The sequence below is a fragment of the Sminthopsis crassicaudata genome, chromosome 1, assembly GCF_048593235.1.
Source record: "Sminthopsis crassicaudata isolate SCR6 chromosome 1, ASM4859323v1, whole genome shotgun sequence".
Classification (NCBI taxonomy): domain Eukaryota; kingdom Metazoa; phylum Chordata; class Mammalia; order Dasyuromorphia; family Dasyuridae; genus Sminthopsis; species Sminthopsis crassicaudata.
Window position 1 is genome coordinate 334,634,067 of NC_133617.1, and position 26,409 is coordinate 334,660,475.

The 26,409-nt window shown below is 33.8% G+C and overlaps 1 protein-coding gene and 1 long non-coding RNA gene across 2 annotated transcripts in view; one reads left to right on the forward strand and one right to left on the reverse strand.

Moving 5' to 3' along the window:
* The first annotated feature begins 3,565 nt into the window (after positions 1–3,565).
* On the forward strand, positions 3,566–25,246 carry LOC141549524 (uncharacterized). The gene is made up of 3 exons (XR_012484374.1): positions 3,566–3,652; positions 18,960–19,021; positions 25,162–25,246. It is a non-coding gene; the product is annotated as an uncharacterized LOC141549524 (long non-coding RNA).
* MARCHF6 (membrane associated ring-CH-type finger 6) overlaps positions 14,648–26,409 on the reverse strand; it is a 72,978-nt gene continuing 61,216 nt past the window's right edge. The window contains 5 exon segments of the mRNA XM_074279126.1: positions 14,648–15,072; positions 18,592–18,727; positions 20,299–20,431; positions 22,271–22,360; positions 25,193–25,327. Coding sequence (XP_074135227.1) covers positions 14,982–15,072; positions 18,592–18,727; positions 20,299–20,431; positions 22,271–22,360; positions 25,193–25,327 — 585 coding nt within the window. The 3' untranslated portion in view covers positions 14,648–14,981.

Genomic DNA, 26,409 nt, shown 5'->3' on the forward strand with positions numbered 1-26,409 from the left:
TTTTTTTATCGGGGAGAGGGTTTTTTTTTGTTTTTTAAGCTTCCCCATCGCTGGACCTGGAGTCAGAAAGACTCATCTTCCTGAATCCATAAATCCCGGTCTCAGACACTAGCTGTATGAACCTGGGAAAGTCCGTTCCTTCAGTTTCCTCATCTGTGAAATGAGCTGGAGAAGGAAATGGCAAAAAACCCCAAGTGTCTTTTCCAGGAACACCCCAAACGGAGTCACAAAGAGATGGACAGACTGAAAACTATCGAACCACAGTTCCGGCCCGGCCTTCGTCCGCGTCCAGACAACTCCTTTGGGGAAGCCGGCCCTCGGGATAAGAGTTTCCTAACTCGGATGGCTCGTGCCTGCGGGAAAGCTGACCCCCGCCCTCCGCCTCCCTCTCAGGGACTGGGAGGCTCCAGACCCCAGAACAGAGAGGCTGTGGCGCTCGGACTTATCCTGTAGAAAGGAGCAGTTTCGAGGGAACCGCTGAGGGGCTGGACATGAACATGGGAGGCTTCCTGAAGGAGAAATGAGGCTGTAGGGGAAGCTCTTACCGGCTCCTCCTGATCCACTGAAAATGAGGACCAACGGCGGATCCAACGGACTACCCCACCCAACCAGGCCACGGGTCACGGGGTGGGGTCACGATTGTTTCCCGCCGTATCCAGGCAACGAGGACGCGCGCAGGGTGCACCTACCTGCTCTCTCACCGCTGAATCCCGTCGCGCAAGCGCACAGACGTTTGGGGATGGGCTGGAAAGATGAATGGAGAGGTGTTTTGTACTTGTTTCGCTTGGGCTTAGGAGAGCGCGGAGATGGTGTCTAAACCTTCCATTAACAGGCGGAGTTGGGTAGCTGGTTTATCACATGCTCCATATTTACCCCGAACTCTGGTTGAAGGCGGGGCAGCAGCCTAATTTACCTGGTCTTTGGAAGGGAGGCATGGAGATGGGTAGTGACCTTCAGCGGGGCATCGCTGCCCGGAGGACGAGGGCTGGCTGCCCTCGGGGTCAGGAGAGACTCTGGTGTTCAGGGCTTGCTTTCAACACATATACTGGGTGTGTAACCTTGGACGTCATTTAACTTCTCATTGCCCCCTCCCCCTCCCTTACCCCCGCCCCTTCCCCTAGCCCCCAGTCTCAGCAGTTGCTGGTGAGCCCCAGCACAGGAGAGTCCTTCTTTGGGAGCTCCATACCAATCAATGACTGATTCCCACACAAGTCGGCTCCAAAAAAATAAGCTTTGGAGGGAACAGGTTGAATTATCTAAGTAAAAACAATTCATGTCAGGGAATTTGAAAAGAACGCTGATTTGGTTTATTGTACTACCACTTTTACCCTGGGGACCCAATGTTACACAAACAATTTGTAGACTATGAGTAATTTGCAACGTTTGATTAACAACCCCCTGAATAATTTTTTTGTCAAGGCCAAGTTTTGGGAGAATGGGGGTGTCTGTATTACCAGCCACAAGGGACAGCACAAGAACACTTAGTAGGTTCCTAAAGTTACCAGAATGAATAAACGCCTAGTATCCTTAATAATAGGGGCAAGCTAAGGATATTTTAAAATAACTATCTCTGGTCATGTTTCAAGCTGGATGAGTTAATTCTCACCTTTTTGCCTGGTCCAAATGAATGGAAGACACCTGACACCTAATAATATTTAACTTAAGCTTATTTATATTTAAAACAGCAACATTTTAAATTTAAAATTCTGATGTGAAATTGGAAAGCTTATAATTTTTTCCATTAAATTCTAATGTTCAAAATTCCTGTAATCAAGAAACATTTATTGATACTGTACTGGACAAAGATGACACAAACATAAAGCAATGCAATTACTATCAAGGACCTAATATATTAGAGAAAAAAACCTCACATTTAAATTTATACAGAATTAATAAAAAATACAAGATATGGCACTACTAATTGATGGAATCAAAAAATGCTTCAAGGGCAAAGTATTTGAAGAGGAGGTACAAGGGACAAGATGGGGGGGGAAGGGAAGTGTTTTCCAAAGGATTATCTGTGCAAAGTGCAAAAAAATTATTAAAGTGCCTTAAAATAAGAGAATAGTGTATTATTGGAACACAGAGAGAAGGAGAGTAATGTATAAATGAATTTATACTAGTGTACAAAGCTAGTTTACAAAGAACTTTAGAGACAAAACAAATTTATGTTCTAGAAGTAATACTGGAATATTGTAGTTTACCCGAGTTGGGGGAATGACCTGGACAGATCCACTGAAAAATCATTTTGGAACCTATGTGGAGAATGGATTGGAGTGGAGAAGACATTTAAGTAAAGGAAAACAATTAGGAATCTAGTACACTAAGCAAGAGATGAATGTGTGTGTGTGTGTGTGTGTGTGTGTGTGTGTGTGTGTGTGTGTGTGAAAGACAGAGATAGAGAGAGAGAGAGACAGAGAGAGACAAAGACAGAGACAGAGAGAGAGAGAGAAGAATGGATAAGAGGCAAAAAGGAAGCTGTTAAAGAAGGGGCCCTAACTTTCTGTTATCTGCTATAGTAGTCTGGCAAAATCTTTGGATCTCAGAACATTTTTAAATGCATACAATATGACTGCAAATAAAATTCCAATCACATAGAAAGTTGTAAAGTTATTTTTCTTATTGATCTTGGGTTAAAAAAAAAATACTGTCAGAGGCAAATGGCAGGATGTGACAACTTTTACTGGATATTTGGGGTTAAAGATAGTGAAGAGTAAAGGAAAATTCCAAGGTCATGAATTTGAAAGATGGGAAGAATGGTGGTAACTTCCACAAAAATAAAAGCTCTGGGTGAGGGAAGGGTTTTTGGAAGAAAAAGTTCTTTTTCTTTTTTTTTTTTAATTCTTTTTAGGACATAGCGAATCTGAGATATGTTTGGAACATCCCATTTGAAATATATGAAAGATACTTGGGTTGATGTGAAACATAAGTTCTTTGCACTGAGGAAAATTTATTAATGAAGTGCAGTCACACATCAAAATAAAGTCTAAAACTAAAATTTTAGTTGTTTTCTAAGATACCACTGTCCAAATATTTGGGAGATACCCAGTTCTCCAGAACTGAGGCCTAGCAAAGAGGTTGTACTTTCAGCTTGGTATAACCATAAACCTTTGTACTCTAGAATGATCCTACCCTCTGGTAAACTGTATGGCTTGAACCAGCACCAGGTATTCACTAAGGAATTGAGCTCCCCTTATATACATATATATATATATATATATATATATATATATATATATATATATATATATATATATATATATATATATATATATATATATATATGTATATATATGTATATATTCTGCAAACTGCTGGGAAGCAAATCCATTTTTGTACACAGGTATAAGTATGCCTACACTGCTCAAGTTTTAATGATTCATCATTGTCTTCTAAAGACCCACACTTTTAACATTCAAAGCATGCAACTGAGGGGTGAAGAGTGGGAACTGTATTGTTGATGACTGAAAAAAATTATTTTAAAAAATTAGATGGAGTGCTTCAGAGTGAGTCATGGAATGGAGGTGATTTCGAGGTGGTTGTTTTTTTTTTTTTTTTTCCCAGTGTCCCACAAAGGATACTACCAGAAAGAACCTCTAAAGCATTCCTAAAAAAGTATGAAATCTTGGAGAAGAAACCAAAGGTCTTGGAGGTAAAGTTTTCACTGAATGATTTCTAATCAAAATTAGGTGTTTCAGGTAGATGTATGAACTTCTAGTTAAGAAAATGTTTGGTGTAGTGGACAGAGCATCAGCTCTAAAATCAGGAGGACCTGAGTTCAAATATGACCTCAGACACTTTAACATTTCCTGGCTATGTGACCCTGGGCAAGTCGCTTAACCCCAATTTGCCTCAGCAAAAACAATAAACAAATTTGTCTGATCATGACTTAGAACAAATGGACTCAAGAAGTGGGAGATAGTGAGGAGGGGAAGGAAAACTCTGGCTTAGGATTATCTAGAAATTCAATAAAAGGGAGTGGGGACAATGTTTAGGTATAAAAAGGTTTGTATAACATATTTTCTGTGACCACATGCTCCAAGATTATTGTGGAATTACTGATGCTATTTTAACTTTTACAACAACTCAGATTATACTACAAAGCAGTAGAAGCAAAGGTTCAGACTGAAGAGTAAGAGAGAGATAGAGATCCAAGTAGACTTATGAGTGACCTTAGAAGTCACTTGAGTAGAAAAATGGAATTCTAGACCATTAGAGTCACATCTATCCAAAGTCTATAGAGAAAAGGTTACTTTTTCTAGGACTTAAATCTGCCCCCACCTGACTATACTTTCCTGATAAAGCTGTTTGAATCTTCTGATACAGAATTTTTCATCTTTTACTGGCAAGATCTTACTGAATTCAGTTAACTTAGTTATATGCCACGGACCTTTCTGATATCCTAGACTGAATTTTTTTTTTCTTTATAAATGAATGTAGCAAATAAAAAGTAATTTGTATTTTTTGACTGGGAACAAATTAAAACCAGTCTTTGAACTGGGATAGAGTGCAAAAAAAAATGTATATTTGCCTGGAATATTGAAAATCTAGAGGGCTTTAAAATTAAAAGGAAAAAGTAAGGAGGGGAGCATTCTGGAAAGATGGCAGAGTAGGTTGGTAAATTTCTTTTCTTTGGCTGAGGCAACTTCGATTAAGTGACTTGCCTAGGGTCACACAACTAGGCAGTGTTAAGTGTCTGAGATCACATTTGAACTCAGTTCTTCTTACTTCAGGGTTGGTGCTCTATTTACTGCACTAACTAGCTGTTCCTAGATTGGTAAATTTCAAGTTCTTCCCCCACAAATTGAACAAATCTCTATCTAAGAGTGAACATAGATTTATGAAAAATTAAGACAGCTGGGGCAGAACTGGGGTCTTCCTGATACAACCTGAGATCTGAAGAAAGGCCTGGGCTGGAGATTAGCCTGCCTGAAATGCACACACTTTCCTGCTAGTGCCTGGGAAACAAAGCAGGGATCCCCCTTAGGCTAGCTAGGTGTGGCTTAAGTCTCAGCAGGAACTAGAGAGACTGGACTGTTTATGGAGTCTGTGTTTTCTGTGGAGTCCAGGAAGACTGAGCAAACCACTGAGACACAGCCATGGGCAAGGAGGAGCCAGAACCTGAGGAGTGAAGAGGCAGGGGCCAGGAATGCTGCTGGGGGGGGGAGGGGGGTTGCTCCTGGTTTGGAGTTCCTGATGAGAGAAGAGAGCTGAAGGGAAGTTTGAGGTACTATCTGTCCACCCCACAATTAGAGGTTCTTACACTAATGCTTATTTAAAAAAAAAAAAAAAAAAAAGAGAGAAAGATAGCAAAGAAGACCACCACCACTGAAATAATCAAAACAGGAAAGATCAGTATTCATCTTCAGAGGGCACTTTGGTTTAAAAAAAAAAAAAAAGCTAGAAGTTCTACTCCCCAAAGTGATGTGAAATGGCTCCCTCCTCAGAAAGAATTTATAGAATTCAAAAAATTCAAAAATCAAATGAAAGACATTGAGGAAAAACTAAGGAAAAAAATTAAAACCACTCAAGAAAAAGGAAATTATTTAAAAAAAAATTAACCAATTAGAAAAGGAGTTACAGAGTCTTAAAGATGGAAATTAGAATTGGGCAAAGGGAAACCAGTGAAGCTATGAGACCAAGAAATAATAAAACATTATAAAAAGATTGAGAAAATGGAGTAAAATGTGAAACAAGAAAAATGACAGATCTGGAGAATACATCAAGAACAGAAATTATAAGAATAAATGGACTGTCTTAAACTGTGTCCAAAAAGAGAGTCTTGATACAATAATGCAAGAAACAACCTAGAAAATAGTCCTGCAGTGATAAAACATGAGAGGAAAATAGAAATAGAAAACATCCACCACTCACTACCTCAAAGAGATTCTATGTGGAAAACAGAGAATTGTTATTGCCAAATTTTGAAACCTTCACATCAAAGAGAAAATTTTGTAAGAAACAAGAAACAAAAAATTTGCAAATATGCTGGAGCTACAATTAGAAATTGTACAAGACTTAGCAGCAGCTATAATAAGACTACAGGCCCTATAACTATAACTATGTACAATCAGAAGAACAAAGCCTAAGGCCAAAAATATCACATCCAGCAAAAATTATCTATAATCCTGAATGAGAAAAAAATGGGCATTTAATGAAATTGCAGATTTTCAGGACTTTCTACCAATCAAATCCAAACTTAACAGAAAATTCAATATATAAAAGCCAATATGAAAGAACAGTTTTAAGAAACTTAAGATGGACAAACTTTAACATGGACAAAATGTTTACATATATACATATGTGTATAAATATATACATGTATGTATATAAGATTCACATCAACAAATAGGGTAGTTCAAAAGATTGGCAAAGTTAATATAAAAATAGCAGTCATATTACACAAATGAGGTGCAGAGGAAGAATAGAAATAGAAGCATTAGAGGGGGGAGGGAGATCACAGTTCTATAATAGACTCCAAAATCTATAAAAAAAAGTAAGAGGGGAGGGATGGACAAATGGGGAAGCAAAATGTTAATGGAAGAAGACAAGAGAGGATTCCTTGTTGGGAGGAGGTTAAGTAACAGCAACGCAAGTTATGGAGCAGAATTTAATTAAAGAGACAGCAAGGATAAAAAAGATACATGTATGTGGGGTGGATATGGTATATGTGTGTGAATCTATATATGTATACCTCATATCTTTTCTTAAATGCAGCTTGCTTGGAAGTGGGGGGAGGCTATGAAAGGGGGAAATGAAGAAGAAAGGAAATAAGGTGAGCAAAGAACCAAAGAAAATTTACAAGGAAATATTTTTGAATCCTCCCTGAGGTTCTGCTGGGCACAAGACAATGTTCTCTTTTGTATTTCTTTTCTATTTTCCTTTTTTTCTTAACTTTTTTCAAATTTAAAAATATCAAAGGGGGGGTGGTGGTGAGTAAGGAGCAAAGTGTTCACATTTGCCTGCCAAGCCAGATACCATAGAGTAGCAGGTTTAAAAGAAGAAAAAAAAATAGTAAGAAATCAAAATCCAATTAAGAAAACCAGCAATAAATTCATAGTCTCATGTTTGGAGAGGTTCAAAACAAAAATAACAAATTGGATGGAATAGTGACCTTCACAAGGAAACAAAACTTTATATTCGAGAAAACTGAGGATATTAGAATAGCATGTGGTTGAATTAAGTCAACAATATTTGACTCCATTTTGTGACAATTCTGGATTTAGCTCATTTCCTTTTCTATTCAAGCAGGGTCCTAGTCCAAATTTTGTCTTGTAAAAAATGTTCATGCAATTGGGGAAATTGGAAGAAACCCTTATCACACTGCTTGAATGCATGGCTGGGGAAACTGAGCCACCTCTACTGGCTGTTTAAAATCCTTAACTAAGGAACCCCAGTCAGATCCAAAGGCTGATTAAACTTTTCTCACAATCACACTTCTCAAACAAATCCATGCTTTACCTGAAAATGGGTCCTTGTACCAATTAGTTATTGTTTCTATAGTCTTGATTGTTCACAGACATGGGGGGGAGGGAGGGAGAAGGAAGGATACTTTTTCTGATGTCAGGAAATTATAACTGTTTGGTCTCCCTTTCTCAAATTGTAAAGTCCTTAATCTTTCATCAAATTAGAAATCAGATTACTTAGTTACTGTTTCCTTTTAGTTAGTTGGTTTTGATTGTTTTTAATATACAAAAGTCTGTCTTCATTTACATATGGAATCTAGGCCTAAATTAAAGAGGTCTGATCTGTTTGTCAGGCAATTGCCTTCCTATTGCTTAAAAGAGTATGTTCCAAAGATTGAACCTTTGTTTCTTCAGCCATTTCAACATCTTTCATTTGATACATAAGTATTGTTGATTTTTGATGGGAAAGAATTCATGATAGGGCTATGGCTAAGTTAAATATGCACCTTAGAGGGATCTTTTTCTATTTGTGTTTGACATTACAGATTTGTTTTTAAGTGCCAAGGAAAGATTAAGCAAGAATTTATATGATCTTGCAGAAAGTATGTATAGAAAAAAACTATGTACAAAATATGTATAAAAAAAGAATTTGGGGTGGGAGGTGAGAGATTAAAGCACTAAAAATTAGTGGGAAAGGGGTAAGATTCCTATAGGTGGGCTTTAGCTGAACTCTGAAGAAAAGTAAGAATTTTATAAGATGCAATTTTATAAGTTCATTCTGTAGGCATAAGGGAAGGCATATGCAAAGGTATGGTTACATAATGTGCAATGTATTATGCAGAAAGTCACAGTCAACTTGAAAGGAATGTTAGTGCATGAAGAAAAAGTACTGCATAGCAAGCCTAGAACAAATAACAGAATTCAACCATTAAAAACTGAGATAAAGAGCCACCGAGATTTGAGTAGGGAAGTGAAATTGTCAAACCAATGCTATAGAAACAAAAAATGTATATACAAAAATGATTAGAAATGCTGTTTGGCATCTTTGGAGGATGGCTTGGAAAGGGGAAAGACTGGAAGCTGAAAGATCAATTAAGAGGTAGTGGTAAAAGAGTAATGAAAGTGAGAGATGAAAGACTAATTAATAATGACAGTTGTATAAGTGTAAAGTAGGGAAAGATACTAAAGATGTAGAAGTAAAATTGATTAAGATTTAGGAACTGATCTCATAAGAAAAAAATGAATGCAGTAAGTTTAGACATCTTTTTCTAGATTTTATGATGAGAAGAGATGGACATATTTAGACTAGATGATTGTAATATGGTAGATTTGAGAGTTAATTGAACGACTAATCCCAGAAATCAGCTGAGTCATCTACCTTGCTTATAGGTTTTACGATCTGTCCTTTGCTTTGTGCTATTTTAACAATTTAAATCAACTTTTTAATGAAGATATAATACAAAGCATGCCTGTCAAATTTCAAATGTAAGATCGGGACAGTTAGGTAATATACTTTGACTGGAGAATTAGGATTTAATTTGAGTTTGTTCCAGTATAGCTATGGGATGAGTATAGCAGTGTAGTTTAATAAATTTTTACTTCTTAAATTTCAAAAAAATCACCTTTCGAGTTATATGATGAAACATACCTGCAAAAGATTTCATGTGAAAAAAAAAAAAGATTTACGAGGTTTCAGTGAATTACAAATTCAATATTAATCAACACTGTGACACAGAAGCCAACAAATGCAAACTAACTCAGGCTATACTGAGGTACAGTTTACAGAGCAGAGAACTTGATGACTCTATTTTACAAATAAAGTATGTCAAATTCTGAAGGTCATATTCTAGGAAGAGCAGTTACAAGCTGGAGTGCATACAGAGAAGAGCAATGAGGATGGTGATAGAAATGGAGCCAGAAGATGAACTATGGATGTTTAGCTTGAAGGGGAAGAAACACAATGGTTACGAAGTAATTGAAAGGCTCTCATGTGCCAAAATCTAGTCATGTGATTAGTGTCAACTCCAAAGAGAAGAACCAAGGGACAATAAGAGAGTCAAAGCCTAAGGTTAGAGGTCTAGAAGTGTAAAAAAGCCTTTCTAGGTAATCTAATCCCATCTCCTCATGTTATAGATAAGAAAATTATGACCCAGTGCATTCAAGTGATTTGGCTATGGTCTCAAAGATAGTAAGCAGCAGAAGCAAGATTCATATTTAGGTCTCATAGTTCAAGCTCAGTGTACCTTCCTGTATCCATTCAGGAGAGTGGACTAACAATTATAGCTATCCAGATATGGGATGGGCTACTTTGGGAAAAGTTTGAGCTTCTACTCATTAATGGCTTTCAATCAGTGCTTATTACTTCAGGACATTTTGGAAGTATTATTCCTTCAGGTATGAAATTAATTAGATTATTTCATCTTACTGAAACTATTCTAATTCCCCATTTTCTATGCATAAAATTACAACTGTATGCCAAGGTTATTCTCTACAGTAATGGCATCAAACTCATATAAGAGGGCCACTAAATTGTACATAAGGATCCCTGTGAGCATCATAATGAGTTAGAAAACCACAAATTAGCATTCCTTTATTATACTTTATTTTGTTAAACATTTCCCAATTACATTTTAACCTGGTTCGGGGCATTCCAGAGTTATCTGCAGCATTTTGTAGCTCTGCTCCAATATACACCTGATGAGTGATAATCCTACTTTTGGTAAAGGACCTCCACTGATAGGACACCCCAACATTACCTCTAGTGACAGCCCATTCCATTTCTGGGTAACTTAAATTATAGGGATATTTTGCCAATTTATAATTTCTACCTATTGCTTCAAGTTCTGATCCCTGGGGCCAAATGAAAGAATTAAGCCCATCTTCTGTATAACAGCTTTTCAAATAGTTGAAGGCAGCACTTGTTTCCCTTAAGCCTTCTCCAGGCTCTTTCATCTTTCCTCATATGGCACATTCTACCTGCCATCCTCAGTATATTTTCCAGCTTTTCAATGTTCTTCCTGAAATGTGTCACCCAGAACATATCCTATATTCTTTAAATGCTAAAAACTACTAAAACGAAAGAGACCGCGTATTAAATTATCTATGTCTTCCCATACATAGCATATTACACACATAGAACATAACAGCTGATATTTGTGAAGTACTTTATATACATTAGCTCTTTAGATCCTTATACTAACTTGTGAGATTGGCAGGGCCAGCAAAACATTATTCCTATTTTAAAGATGAAGAAACTGAGGTTTGGAAAAACAAAATGATTCTAAGTTACCCAATCAGCAAGTGACAATACAGGGATTCAAAATTCAGATTATTTTGATTTCAGATTATATGCTCTTTGAACAAACTACCTCAGGATAATGAACTATTAATTATAAGAGTATGATGCTAGGCTAACTAGATGGCACAATGGATAAGAGCTGGAGTTAGACCTGGAGTCAGGAAGACACATTGTCCTGAATTCCAGTCTTTCCCAGACATTTACAAAGTATGTCACTGAGCAAATCACTTAACCCTGTTTGCCTCAGTTTCCTCATTTATAAAATGAACTAGAGAAAAAAATGGCAAACTACTCTTTTACAAGAAAACCTCAAATGCAGTTTCAAAGAGTCAGGCACAACTGAATATGACTTAACTATTAAAATTGCTTGAGATTAGCTTTGATAGTTGCTGTCATTTGCAATGTCATTTACAGTGAAAAACTATAAATAAAATCTGATTTCTGAATTCCAGATATTCTGGGATTTTTGTCTGTTTTTTTATCAAAGGTTCTTGACATTCCACTCTTCACATTTTTATTGATGGGGGTTCTGTGAATGGAAATCACTTACATTCATGACAAATAAAAAGTGAAAAGGACATATAAAAAGTACACAGGAATAAAAGATACATTGTCTAATTATCATATGATTCAAAATACAGAATATTAGGAAGTAAAATATGAAGGAAGAAAGTCTCTAGGGACAGGACATTAAAAAAAATATGGGCTCACAGCCTCTTATAAAAGAAATATTAGATTAAAAAAACAACAACAAACCTGGATAAAATAATTTAAACAAAAGTTTGAAAGAATTTATATTAGTCATGCTTTTTAATAATACTTTGTGTTTTCTACAATTTTCATCATGAATGGAAGTAGTAATATAACAGATACTTTCTACTTTTCATTATGAAAAATCTCTTTTAAACATAGCTAAGTTTAATACTATAAAATTGACCTTAGCGAATAAATTTAAAATGCAGCATTCTTAAAATGAAAAAACTGAAAACTTTACTTTTTACGTGTGTCAATATTCACCAAATGTATTTACCAGTGTTTTTTTGCAAATATTTTATTAATGCAGAAATATATATTTTTTTAAATCTTCATTGCAATCCAAATGCAAGTCATATTTTTAATTGGCTGCTTTTCAAGGTGTGAGAAAAGTAAATATTATAAAAATCAAATCATTTGAAGGAAAATTAGCCTCTGCTATTTCAATAAGGGAATGAAAAAAAAAAAAAAAACCACCCCACAAGACAATAGTTATATTATATTACTTAAGAGGCATATTAAACTTTAAAATAAAAATTATTTTACATTTGTGCCTGGACTTAAGGTGTCCAGTGACATTTGTTTTCAATCTCCACTGTTTCTCCATATATATAAGAGGAAAATCATTTAAAGAAAAACATTTTGAGGTTTTTGGATCCTAGCTATAATCAGCAAACTTCATATTAGCAGTTTTTTAAAAACATTGCTTAATTCCTTTTAAAATGAAATTCATAATTTACTGACAAAGAACAATTATTTATTTGACATAAACAACGACTTCTCTGATGAAATTAATGAGGTGGTCACGTTAAGCCAATCCTAAATTTTAATTTTTAAAAATTTGTTTAAAAAAAAAAAAAACTAAAATAAATAAGGCCAAAAGTACTTACTTTTCTAACAAATTTTAATATCTCAAAGACTTGAATTTTCAGTTTGTGTAAAATGTATGAGATTGCACTCCTGGTCGGGAGGGGAGAGGGATGCTATTGAAGGGCTGCAACCCTAAAGATTTTAAATATTTACAAGACTGTTAAGGAAAAATCTTAATGCCAATAAATTACTATTGGCAAATCCCGTCTTTTTGTAAAAAAGATTCTTCTGAAATTACAGAATGCTAAAGGAATACTGACATTCAAGCCAAAAATAATTTGTGGCAAAAGTAATCAAAATTTTACATTTAATTATTGGTGTGTGTGTGTGTGTGTGTGTGTGTGTGTGTGTGTGTGTGTGTGTGTGTGTGTACATGTATAAATGAATCAGAGAAAATCATTTTGGCCTTTTTTCATGTTATGTTTTACCAGAAATTTTCCAACAATTTATGAAACCTACATAATTCTGAAGAACATCAATTATTAATGTTTTGGGAAACTGCCCAGACCTTCTGTTGCTAAACAAATGCATGTTATTAAACTTTTGTATGATGGAACTTAAATTCTTGTTAACATTAAATTAAATAAAACATCAAAGAATTTGAGTAAATATAATAATCGAATTTCACTTATCAAATCTTTTTTCTTCTAAAGAGCAATTTCTATAAAAATTTAACATGACAGATTTTATCAAGTATTTAGAACAAAGAAAATCAAAAATTTTATTAGACAAAGGACTGAGCAGAGCTTTAGCTTAAACATTCCTTAATGCAGTACAAAAAAAAATCTGCAAACACATAGAGATGTATTACAAAGTGCGAAATAATGCAATACTATACCCCATGTAAAGCTTCTTTCATCCATATTGTTTTTAATAAAAAATTTAAATGAAGATAATCACTCATAACCTAGGAGGGGATAAGATGATTGGGAATAACTGCAAATAACTGAAACTACTAGAAATTGTTGCATTTGATTTGGTAGTTTGTGTTTGGCTATACTTTTGTATAAAAAAATCTGGAGATTTCAGTTTATATATTTTAATACTATGTGAATTGTTTTCTGTAATTTACAAAGATCATTCTCCTATGGCCATTTATGACTCACCAAAGTTAATTCTGCCTTTCTTTAAAAAAAGGCATACTCGATCATTTCATGCAATATGTAATTTAAAATAATCGGCCCAATTGCCCATCAGTTCTCCCTGTAAAGTTCCTAATTTGCAGCTTTGGTTACAAGGAAAATTAATTTTTTTGAATGAGATTTCATAGCAAAGTTGTAATATGACAGCTTGCATTTCTTTTAAAAAAAAGAAAAAAAAAAAAAAGAAAGAAAGAAAAAACAGCTGGGGCAGCTAGGTGATGCAGTGGATAAAGCACCATTCCTGAAGTCAGGAGGACCTGAGTTCAAACTCTGGCCTCAGACACTTAACACTTCCTAGCTGTGTGACCCTGGGCAAGTCACCCCAATTGCCTCAAAACAAACAAACAAACAAACAAAAACCCCCCCAGCTCAGCTAGTTTCTCCTGATAAAATTTAGAAGGGAATCAATGCATTCACTCACATATAAAACTTTTGAGATCTGGGGAGATGATAAAGAGAAATACATTCCCTAAATCCCACCCAGTCATTTGCTAGCTCAAAGGGCTAGATTTTTCCAAATAATCTTCTCCAACATATTTTACCTAAGGAAATAAGCCACATCTACAATTAGCAAAAACATCACAAAGATGTACTAATTTCAATAAAACTGCAGTACTGTATTGTTTATGATGTTATTCTATAAGATTTGTGACGTATGATTTTTGGCCACTACTGCCAACAAATGCAAGTAAAAGAAAAAACAAAAAAGTCTTGATTTGGTGTTTTTGTTTTTTGGTAAATGTAGACATGCCCTTAACAAGCACAAAAACCTGACTTTCAATGCTGATCTCCAAGGTTATTAAAGTTATCAAAATTAAAAATAAATTCCTCACCTACAGCAAGTTACTGTACAATATTACAAACACAGACACATGAAAAAAAATCAGGCAGTAGAAAACGTACAACAGCTTTGGTGTTATACAAAATAACTTTCAAAAAGGTTGATAGTGAAGTACACAGTTCATGTTTTTTTACCACAGACACTTCACTGATGATTTGTATTTGTTTCTTTTCATGTTCTTGGTAAGGCCTCTCCACCCAAGAAAGTCAGAATGATTCAATTTAATAAGAACTATTAGGAACACCATAAAATGAGCTCCAAATTCACTGAAAAGTCTTGCCTCTCTGCGCCATTGCTTTGTGGCACTTTTCTTGTCAACAGAACAGCAGGTCCAAAATAAAGTGACAACTAGATTTAATAAATTAATATACATTTTGTTTAAAGATGTACAATGCACATTCTGTTTAATCCAAGGTTTTAGGGTGTCAGGATACTTCTATTTACACATATACAGATCTCAGACAGCAATGAAAAATGAAGAAGATGCAGATAGAGAAGCAGGTCTTCAACTGCTATCTAAATGCTAAGAATATGAATTTAAAAAAAAAAAAAGTTAAAGTAAAAACATTGCTGTGAGGATCACCGGGAAAAATATTATCCAGAGATAGAAGAGTCCACAAAAAAGGACACATAAAGGCAAAAGGAAGGTCAAGATATTTAAGACAACTATTTTATTCTTGAGAAGACTGTGGAGATGGTGTTGACGTGCCTTGTTTACCTGACTTTCGTTCATAGTTCACTAGTCGTTGTCCCACAAGATATCTAAATTTTAAAAGAGCAGAATTAGTATTAAGAAAAATTAATGCTTCCTTACATTTGAAAACATACAATTAAACAGAATATTGAGGCTTAAACCATTTTGCATATGGGATCATGACATTTTGCCATTTGAAAAATACAGAATAAGAAACAGAAACAAATGAGCATCAATTCTAACTGGTTTGAGTTTTAGCAATAACTACTAGAAATTTGAAAGCTCCTTGGGTTAAAAGTTGTTATGAACAGGAACAGAAAAAAAGGGAAAGGGGAAAAAAAAAAGAGAGAGAAGATGGAAAGTTTGAGAAGCAAGGATAAGAGTATAAGAAGACCCAAGTAACAAACACAAAATCTTAATTGCCCTAACAAGTCAGATTTATATAATGTTTTAATGCTCCTATAGTAGTTTCTTCAAAGCACTGTATGAGAAAGTGATAATCTCATTTTATATATGAAGAAACTGAGACTCAAAGACCTTAACTGATTTAACCAAATTCACCCCCATATACTTGCTTGTTGTGTGACTCTGGTGAATCATTTAATAAATACCTTACAAGTTTAATTTCCTTATTTGAGAAATGGATATAATTCAGCAATCATTTATTAAATACCTACTGTGTGTTCATTGTGCTAGACCAAAGACAAATAATACTTGCACTAGATATTATTGTGAGAATTGAACTTTGCAAACCTTAAAGTGTTATAATGCTAGCTGCTTTATTTATTTTTATTTTCCATGACAACTGTTTCAATCTTTTTCTCCCCTCTACTTTCACTAACAACTATATATCCATAGGCTACACTTCAAAAGTTTTGTTTGTTTTTTTTCCCCTTTAAATTTAATTAAATTAATTTTTGGGTCACATTTTAAATTCTGAATCTCCCTCCCTTCCCACAAAGCACTAAAAAAAGCAATTTGATGCAGACTTATAAAAGTATGGAAAACTATGTCATACTTGTCACTATTTATTAGTTTGTTCTCTGGATAGTTTCTTCCTTCAAAGAGCCTTTAGGGTTCATTTGCACCTGTAAATAAGCTCTACTCCACTGGATAACCTTTTCCCCCTTAGCTTTATAGATACCATACTCTTCCTTAATCTATGATTTCCTTAATCTATAAACTCCTTCCCAGGTTAATCTCCTTAAGGTCTAATGTATTAAATATCTGTATTTCCTGTGGTCTCTTCTTAGTCCTCTTCACTACCCTTTCTAGCTAACCTTGGCAACCTCCTTCAGTATGTCATCAAGTACCAAATTTATGCAGATGACTCCTTAAATCTTTCCCTAGTCTTGACCTCTTTTTTAAAGTTCCAGGTTCTTATCCCTAGCTACTTAGATGTATATTCTTCTCTAAAATGTAATATTTTCCAGGAGCAGGTTTCTTGGGGGCTTCTGGGAACAGCCTTCATTTCAGTTCAATAATCAATAATCAGGCAGGGATTAAAGTCCAAATCCTTTATTGTCTCCTTCAAAGTCTTATCTCCTTCACTTGAGGCTTGGCTAGTTTTCTGGAGGCCTTCTCTGGATCTTGGTTTCAATGTTCTCCACAGGACAACCTGCCACTACTTCTCTGTTTTCCTTAGTTCTCCCCGACTGCCTTCTCTGGTTTCTGAATCTCCCGGACTGAATCCTGGTTGAGGCTCCTAGCTTATATATACTTCTCTTAAAGGTGTGAATCTTGTGGAACTAGAGTAAGTACTAAATACAGGTACAGAACTAGAGATTTGTTAAGCACCATGCTAAATTAGATCAATTCCACTGACTTAGCACCTTGTTTCAAGTTCTAGCCCATAACACTCAAGAGAAAAACTATTCCTCAATATCCTAGATACTTCAAACAGAAGTTAACCACCTTTCTCTAAATCTACTTTCCCTTCTGATTTCACTATTTCTTTCTGTAATCACCATTCGTTATTTCTCATGTCTCTAACCTTAATGTTATCTTTCTACTTCTTCACATTTCACATTTATCAAGAACTTTCAATTCTATCTCCATAATCACTCTTAAAACCTTTCCCCTACTTTTTAATCCCATGAAACAACCCCAGTAATAGGCTCTCTTTTCTACCTGCTTAGATAAAATTACTATTATAGTCTCCTTATACAGCATGTCAATTCATCCTTGACCCAACTACTAGATATTCTCTTATGCAAATTTTCAATGGTGGCCCATTAGCTATCCAGTAAAGTTTAAACTCTTCTCAGCCTTTGAAGACCAAACTAAACTACTTTGTTCCTTGAATACACATTTTATTTCTGCAGCCCTTTTTAGGTTATTGGTCCCTCTGCCTAGATGCAACCTTCCCTATTTACCTATTTAATTTTCCTAACTATCCTCTAAAGTCTAATTAAAATGCTATCATCTCCAAGAAGCCATCCATAGACTTCTTATAAACAATGTACCTTAACCTTCAAACTTCTCACACTAGTTTGTTATATGTACCTCAGCCACTGTAGTATGACTATCTGTGTTGGTATTTTATCTCCTCTATGAGACTGTTAGTTTCTTGAAGATATATACAATCTTCTATGCAAAAAATAGTTGAATAATAAATTCTAGATATATTTTGTTTCTCCTATCAATATAACATAACCATTAGTTTTTATTATTTTTTCCAACTAAAAGTTTTTCAATGATCTAACTATACATATAAGCCCCTAACATGATTTTGATAGGGTTTTTTTTTTTTCTAAGATTTAGGAGGAAGTACTTAAGGCCTAATTTCCTAAAATGGTCATTACATTAATTTGTAGTAATCCAGAATTGACTTTAATCACAGAAAATTCCTCTCTTCACATCACTGGGTAAAGGAAGAGTTTACTGTGCATTGTTGGGAGTAATCTTGATTTTGAAAATTTGCCTGAAAGAACATTCTGTTAGCTTTGTACCTTCTGATTATTGGGCGCTCAGGTAATTAATTACTATTTTTCCTTAAAAGTTAAGAAAATTTTAACTAGTCAATAGAAAGCAAAAGCATTAAGTCACTATTTATTAAACTGACTCATTTTCAGTTTTTCATTCTTTCTACAATATATCTTTCACAATTTATTTCTGATGTTCTTATAACAGAAGAAAGTCCTTTTCACTTTGCAGTAATCTTCCCAACCACTATTTTAAATAATTAAACTAATAGTTTTGCTATTTGGTGTATGTAAGGGGGTTTATTCAGTCTTTCTGTATTATTTTTGCTTTTCCATGACTAAAACTATTTGAGAAAATGGGGAAACAACATAATTAGCATGAAAAGTGGTTTAGAAAGTTAAAGATGATTAATTTTGAAAACACGTGTGTTTGTACTTACTTTTTTTTTGGGGGGGGGCACTAGTAGGTAGTACTCTAACAGAAATTAAAGACTTAAAAGAGTCTTAAAATTAATGGTTCAGATGAACCCCAAATGTAATGTTACAAAAGCCTAATTTGGTTTTTTTCCCCATTATGCCAGTTAATCTTGATTTTAGTAACACAAATAGAATTATTATGATAATGTTAAGAAACATTATCCAAAAATAAACTTGAAGACTCACTTGTCATTTTTAATATGTTCATAAAGGCGCTTGAACTGTCGAACCTGGAAGGACAGGATACCCATCAAAACCACCACCATTAGTAAAAAAGGATAAATTCGACGCTGTACCAAATTTTGCATTTCAGCAGTAACACCTGTAAAATAAATAATAAACACTTATCACATGTGATAAGGGATGTGCCTGCTTCTATGTAGTCAAAATTGAAAGTAAAATCTATTCTCCTAATAGTGAGGCAGTACTATATAGCAGAAAACTCAGTGGATTCAAGGGAATGAGGTTCTAATTCAGTCCTCTTTTAACTAGCAGTGTGGCCCATCGTGCAAATAATTAAGTCTACCCTTCTCATATTCATTTTTTTCACCTAGGAAATAAAGCAAGGGGATTTCTGAGGTCACCTCCAATTACAAAATTCCATGGAATCTAGAAGGTAAGGTTTCAAAAAGCATTCATTGTGGAAGATTAGGATGGTATAAATATCATATGAGTACAAAAGATATCCCTACTAAAAACTGAAACAAACTTCAAGTTTTATCTAGTTCACCCCCATTCACTTAAGAGATGTACAAACTGAAACCTAGAAAGAGGCCATGCAATTTATGTGAGATCACACAGTTAATATCAGTCAGGACGAGAATCCAGGTTTCTTGATCAAGTCAACAAGCATTTAATAAGAATTTAATATGTGCCAGTTCCTATACTACTAAATGGTTTCTTTGGCTCAAAGCAAATTTAATGTTACATGTTTTATAAGCAATATTAAAAAACTTCTTTTTAAATGGCAAAAAAATCTGAAGCTTTCTTTTAAATTTGTGTTGAATTATTACACACACACATTATATATATATATATATATATCAAGTAATAAGATGATAAAAGCAGTCTGAATTTTAAGTATAGCATACCTGAGTACTCTATTTCTATACTCCAGTGACAAAATGGAACTATTCAAAGTATATTTTTTCATTAATGAATATTAGGCTATGTACAATTTAAATTTTTCTATTATTAAAATAACATTAAAGAATTAGGATGACACTGCTACAAATGAATGTTTTGGTTTTTCCTATTTCTCCTGAGTTCAAAGAAAAATCAGCAAAGCCTAAAATATTTTAAATTGTGAATGTGAATAACTACAGAAAATTTTGTCACAATTATATAGTAGAAAAGTCATGTAAATAGATTCCTATCTACTTTGAAAAAAAGTATATTTCAATACTAATATTTTTACAGAAATACTTTGAAGAACACTGCCTTTAACTATGTTTTTAATATCATTAATTCATTAAAACCAAATCAAACAATACTAAACACTGGGGAAAAAAATTAGCCAACTGCCTAACACACAAATTATAACTTCTTCCCTTTGAACTAAGTGCCTCCTATAATCATGGATCACCAAGGCTGAATTATAACAGCAGTTAAGAATCATAAACTGACAGTTTAAAAGATCCAACATTTAGAAAATCAAAACTTGCAGTAGGTAATGTAAAAACTACATCCAAGTTTTAAGCTTTTCTTCCTCTGGCTCTCGATAGTCAATCTGACAAAATTATAATTTGGAATAATTTTTTATTGAAAAAATAAGTATACAAAATTTGAAAAATGATGCCACAAGATACACAGAATATATAACACAATACTAATAAAATCCAACTTTTCTTAAAGCACTAAAATATGACCATCAACAACAGGAATTTTACTCACCTAGTAAAGGTACAATGCCAGATGCTATAATGTAAGGTACACAAAGGGAAAGCAACAGTACAGATATCACTGGTGCTGCTAATTTTCGAATGATATAATGGAGATCAATATTACGGATGCCATTTGCATAAACCTATAGCAATGAAAAAAGCAGAGTAAGAGTAGGTAAACAAGAAAAAAGCCTCCAAGATAGAAAAGATATCAACTGATCCAAAGCTCTAACTATTCAATTCACCAAACCAAAATAACTAAAATTTCTTTCTTTCTTAAACGTTTAGGTAAGTGGTAGAACACAGACATGAGAAAACTACTCGAGTGTTTTGACAGAACATTGTTCTGGGAGTATGCTTTGTATCCTGAGAGGCAGTATGATTTAGAGAACAGAATAAGCCACTTAACCTCTTAGGTCATAATTTTCTCATCTATAAAAGACACTGTCTAGCTCTTAATTTATAATTCTATGAATACATATACCTATTCAACAATGCTGCCCACATACATTCTATAACTGGAAAGATTCATCTTGGAGGAAGGATAGGTCCTTTATCTCTATTCTGTATTCTGTATCCTGTACTAAACAGGCAACATGCATTCTATGCTCCAAAAGAAAAAAAAAATATCTCCTATAAATGTGAGCAATTAGAAGGTTCTTCTGTTTTAATAGGTTCCTCTTTGGAAATAAAAGTCTATTTAAACTAGAATAACCCATCCAAACCATGGTGAATTTTTCTCAGTCAGGACAACAAACATCAGCTAAGAGGATTTGATGGATGAGCTAGTTGATAAAGAGGAAGAGAGAATTTTGGAGAATGAAAAGCCCAATGGGGGAATAAAAAAAAACCAAGCCTGGGTAGAACATAATTCAGGATTCTAGATAACAAACAACGTATCTGGGTAAGACAGAATAGAAGGATGGAAAAATGTTGTCTCTACTGTTTTTTTTTTTAAACATTCTTTTCAATATGGTAGACAACGTAGCACAGCCTGACATACTGTCCATTCCCTATAAAACTAAAACCTACAGAACTAAATATATTTAATAAACACTTCTAAATAAACATGCAATCACAAACTACCACACAACTTTGCCTTCTTAAAAATGGTTTTATATTTCACAGACTTTAGGAAAAGACAATTACTTAAGAAAAGAACATAAACTGGCATACCAATTCATTTTAATGAATATACACTATGTTGAGATGTGCATGGTTCTAGTGCTGATTTTATGACCTACTTGTTTTATGGATCTTGTTATTCAAATACAGGGTCTGCTGAAAGTGAAAGTACACCTGTATTTTTAAAAAATAGTTATATTTCATTTAATCTATAGTGCAGAAATGAGATTTTTATATACTAGTGAATTTCCATAAGGTTAGCCCTTAAAGTACCAAAAGATTTATCCCTTAAAGCACAAAATCATTCTGGATGAAAAATCTTCCTTAAAATGACTTATACTTGCTTGTCTTAATGGAGTAGGATGATAGTTTTGAAACAGGGCTATCATTGTGAAAAACAAATTATCAGAATGTTGCCTAATACAGTGATGGTATTAAAGGATAACAAAGTTAGGGTTTTCTGTCTCTAACCAAAAAATTCCAAGATGCTTACATGGCATTCTGTATCTACTTTTAAGTATTTCCTTTACCTTTATTTGTAGTTACTTGTATTTCTGAATGCTTTCAGAGTTCTTGTCTCAAACATAATCTTTCTGAGAATCTTAATTATTTGGTTTCCCAAACTAAGGATCTAATAAGTCCAACTTATAGAAGCAAAATAAAAGTAAATTGCTCTAAGTGAAAGTCTACCAATAAAGCATGACAATATTAGATCACAGACTGCCAAAATATTTCGGCATCACAAAACCTTTAACTTATTTCCTAGATATTTTTATTCCTGATAGTTCAAATACATGACAATCAATTAAATGGAGTTATATAAGAGGCACCAAAATTTAAGAAAAAATTTTCCTTACCTGTTCGATCACTGTTTTTAACCACCACTGAGGTCCCATCAATGTTATGGCTGCAATTATTTTGGCATGGAGAACTCCAAGGGCCCAATCCTAGTGTATAAAGACATTTAGCTATTCAATTTTAGTAATGAAATGAGTTTATTATCAGTAGACAGGCCTAACAATTTCTTTGGTCAATCAGTAAGAAGCTTCACATTTCTTTTTAAAAGTATAGGCCAAGAATAAAAAAATTAATAAAAAATTATATAGCACTAGTCTATGCTAACATACTAGTAAACCAGTACTAGAAAATAAATCTTGCTTTTTCCAAAAGCTAAGTCCTAATATCACTACAGGAATATATTCCAAAACTGCCTTTCAATAATCAATACATAGATTCCTAAAGAAAAATTTAAACCAAAGAAGTTAAGTGACTGAAGCATAACTCATCTAGTAATTTCAGCAGGGGATCACACAATTTCCATACAATCTTACCTGACACTTCAGATGCATACTTTATTCTTCTTCCTTGTTTACATAAATGTATTTTAACTTAAAAGAAATCCAGAGTAACGGAAAAGCACTGTTCAATATAAACACCAGTAAAGATGTACTTGGGGATTCACCAAATTTCTCAATTACCACCAAATCAGACCTGAACTTTAGCTCAATGCCCTAAATACACTCAAGGAAAAAGAAGGGGGCAGCTAGGTGGCACAGTGGATAGAGCACCAGCCTTGCATTCAGGAGGACCCGAGTTCAAATATGGTCTCAGGCACTTAACACTTCCTAGCTGTGTGACCCTGGGCAAGTCACTTAACCCCAGCCTCAGAGGGGGAAAAAAAAGAAAAAGGAAAAAGAGGAATAGAGAGGAGGGAAGAGGAAGAAAGGATAGAGTGAAGGAAGAAGAAAATGCAATACTAACAGGGCTTATCTGCAACACATATTGCCCAGAAAGTACTTTGAATAAATGTGCTAAACTCTGTCCATGAACCTTTTCATAAGATCATTTGAGAGATCTCTGAAAACCTTTAATTTGAGCTTTCACCTTAGAGTAGGGACCAATGTCCCAGTGATCTTTACTTGAAAATGAACAAATTAATTTAGTTAATAAATTGTGAGGCTGGATCCTAGATCCAAAGTAAAAATTTACTGGGTTTCTAATTAGTCACTTCTTAGAAAGGAGCAAAGATCACTCTTCAAAATATTCTGCTTCAGTTATAGTCCTTGAAATTGTACTGACCCAGAGACATAATCTATTTAAAGAAATAACTGTTCAGGCCCACAAACAGGTAATCTCTTTGGATAGTGAAGGAATGTAAAACTCCTGGAGAAAAAAAGACTGTTTCACTCATTGTATTTGCATTCTTAGTTGCATCCACTCAACATTCTAGTTACAAAGAATCACAACATATTATTCCAGCTGGAAAAAAATTTGGAGTCATTTATTTCAACTTCCTTATTTTAAAAAAGAGAAAATGAAAGCCTTCCATTCATTTCCAGTGAAACACACAAAATCAGACAGAAATTGATGAAATTAGAACTACACATCTTCTTGATTACTTTTATTAAATCAGGTAACATATGTAAAGCACGATACAAAATGTCAATTACTATTACTGTTACTGTTAGATTGGACCTGTGATTTCATTGGCATAGGAAAATTCCTAATTGAAGAAATTTCCTCTGCCAATGTAGACAGGCACTTACTCTTCATTTTACATTTTTAATCTCTGACAGATTCCTAAGGATACTGAAAGATGAAGAGACAATCAATATACGTTACAAATAATACTTAAGTCCAGATCTCCCTGAATCCAAGTCCAGTTCTTTAGTAATTATGCTATGACTATCTCTAGATATTATCTAATTGCTGTTAAAGAAATCAAAAGCTATATAGACACTCAGAAATTAATAATTTTAGGGGGTTTTGATTTATGCTTTTTGGGAAAACTTGAAATTCTAGCTATTATTATTAACCACAGGATCATAAGAATGGCTTTAAACCAAGTATGGAAATATAAAAACATTTGTATAATTTCTAATGATGCTACATTTAATTTACTTGATTAAAAAAAAGTCATGAAGTAGCTAAAATATCTATCAGACACATTTAGGTATGGGTGATACAAAGACAAGTCTCACTGAAGGTAGAGAAATTTCTACCTTCAGTGAGCATACATTAAATCAGGGAAATAATATGTATACTTATAAGTCCATGCAAAATAAATATGAGGTTGGTTTGCTGAGAAGGCATCAGAAGGGACCAGGAAAGACTTCATGGTGAATTTGAGTTAGGTTTTAAAGGAATCTAAACATTCTAAGAGAAAAGGATGAGGTAGGAGAACATTCCATGGAAGAAGGACAGTTTGTACACAGACTGGATGGAGTGTTATGTAAGGAAAGACCTATTTACAAGGACTATATAATGTCAAGGAAGGGAATAGAGGAAAAAGTTAGAAAAAAGACTGGAACTTGATAGTGAAATGTTTTAAATGCCAAATGAATTTGTATTTGATCTCAGAAGTAATAAAGCTTCTGTAACAGTGAAACAATATGATCAAATATGTATTTGGCAGCTATATGGAAAACAGATATCTCTTATAACCTTAATATCTTGTTTTCTCACTATGCTATTTTAAACAAGACATTAACTTATGAGAAATACATATTAAAATTATTCTAGACTTAGGAACTTTGAGGGAAAAAAATTTTCTTTTAGCTAACTAGAAATTAGCATTTGTTCATTTCTCTCTAAATGTTTATAAAACATTATGTTTTAAAAACATATTTATAAAGCAAATACTTATTATACCTATCTCATCTTGCTATAGGAAACAATAGTAGATGATCTAAAAAATTCAATGTTGACTTATTTTTAATGCCTCTACTTAAATTTTCCAACTTCACAGGAAAAAACAACTGAAACAGACATGAACTGACCTGCCATGGGTAAAACAAAGGTGTCTGATCCAATGGAACCCTCAGTGGTGCAACAATTACCAGTTCAAATAAAAGTCCAAGTAGAAGTGGAACAACACCAGCAAGTAGTACTGCCACTATCAAAGTCTTCATTATCTAATTACAAACAAAATATCATAAGTATGACACGCTTTGGACATTTATTTACCAGAACTTTTAATACCGTTTTCTAAGGAGAGAAAAACTTACTGTAGGTGACTACTAGTAGAAAAAAATGTGTATTGTATTTGTTTGACTTTAGCCTAGCTTTCCCCCAAAATAAGATGTAGCCCTAAAAGAAGTAATTTTGAATGAAAGAAAATACAAAAAGGCATTAAAAAATACTCATCCAATATTATATTTTCTGTAAAACTTTTTCTTTACATGTTTTTCCAATCAAATAAATTTTATTCATTTTTGATGTTCACTATTTCCTTTAGCACCAAAATTGATGAAGATGTTCCCTCTTTTCTGATTTTCCCATTATATACATAATATTCTGCCCTCAATTTTTAAACAAACTAGATTTGGAGGAAAAGAGCAGCCAATATGATGATTTATATCACCCTAGATGCCTTTTGGGATACATATGGCAATCGAGATTTCATGAACATGGCAACATAAAATTTGGGGAAAAGTAGTCCTTGTTCAATTCAATTTTAATGATGAAAAATTGTTTTGATTAGGTACCAAGAGATAAAGAAAACTGGAAATTTTATTTTATTATATATAATGAGGCTGACAATAGAGAATATAGTACTTGAATCTGTGTATGTGTGTTTTTTCTTTGTTCCAAACAGAAGAAAATCCAAAAAGTAATAATAAAAACTATGATGACATATGGCTGAGTATATTAATAAGTAGCTTTCACAATTTAGCAATTAAAATCTAACCCCTCCCTCAACTTATTTCTCAAGCTTTTTAGTAGGCAATGGCAGAATGAGTCTTATTCTTGTATTCAAAATCAACATTAGATACTTACACTAGAACTGAAGATGAAAAATAAACTCAAAATCAAGTATGACAATTTTAGATAAATGAACAAGCATAAGAAAGAAGCCAATCAGTTGTAAAATTTGTCAATGATAATTCATTATAAAGTGAACTGATAACTATATTGATTAGTAATTAATACTTATGTTATATATTTACATATATATGATATATATTTACATATACACACAAAGACAGATATAACC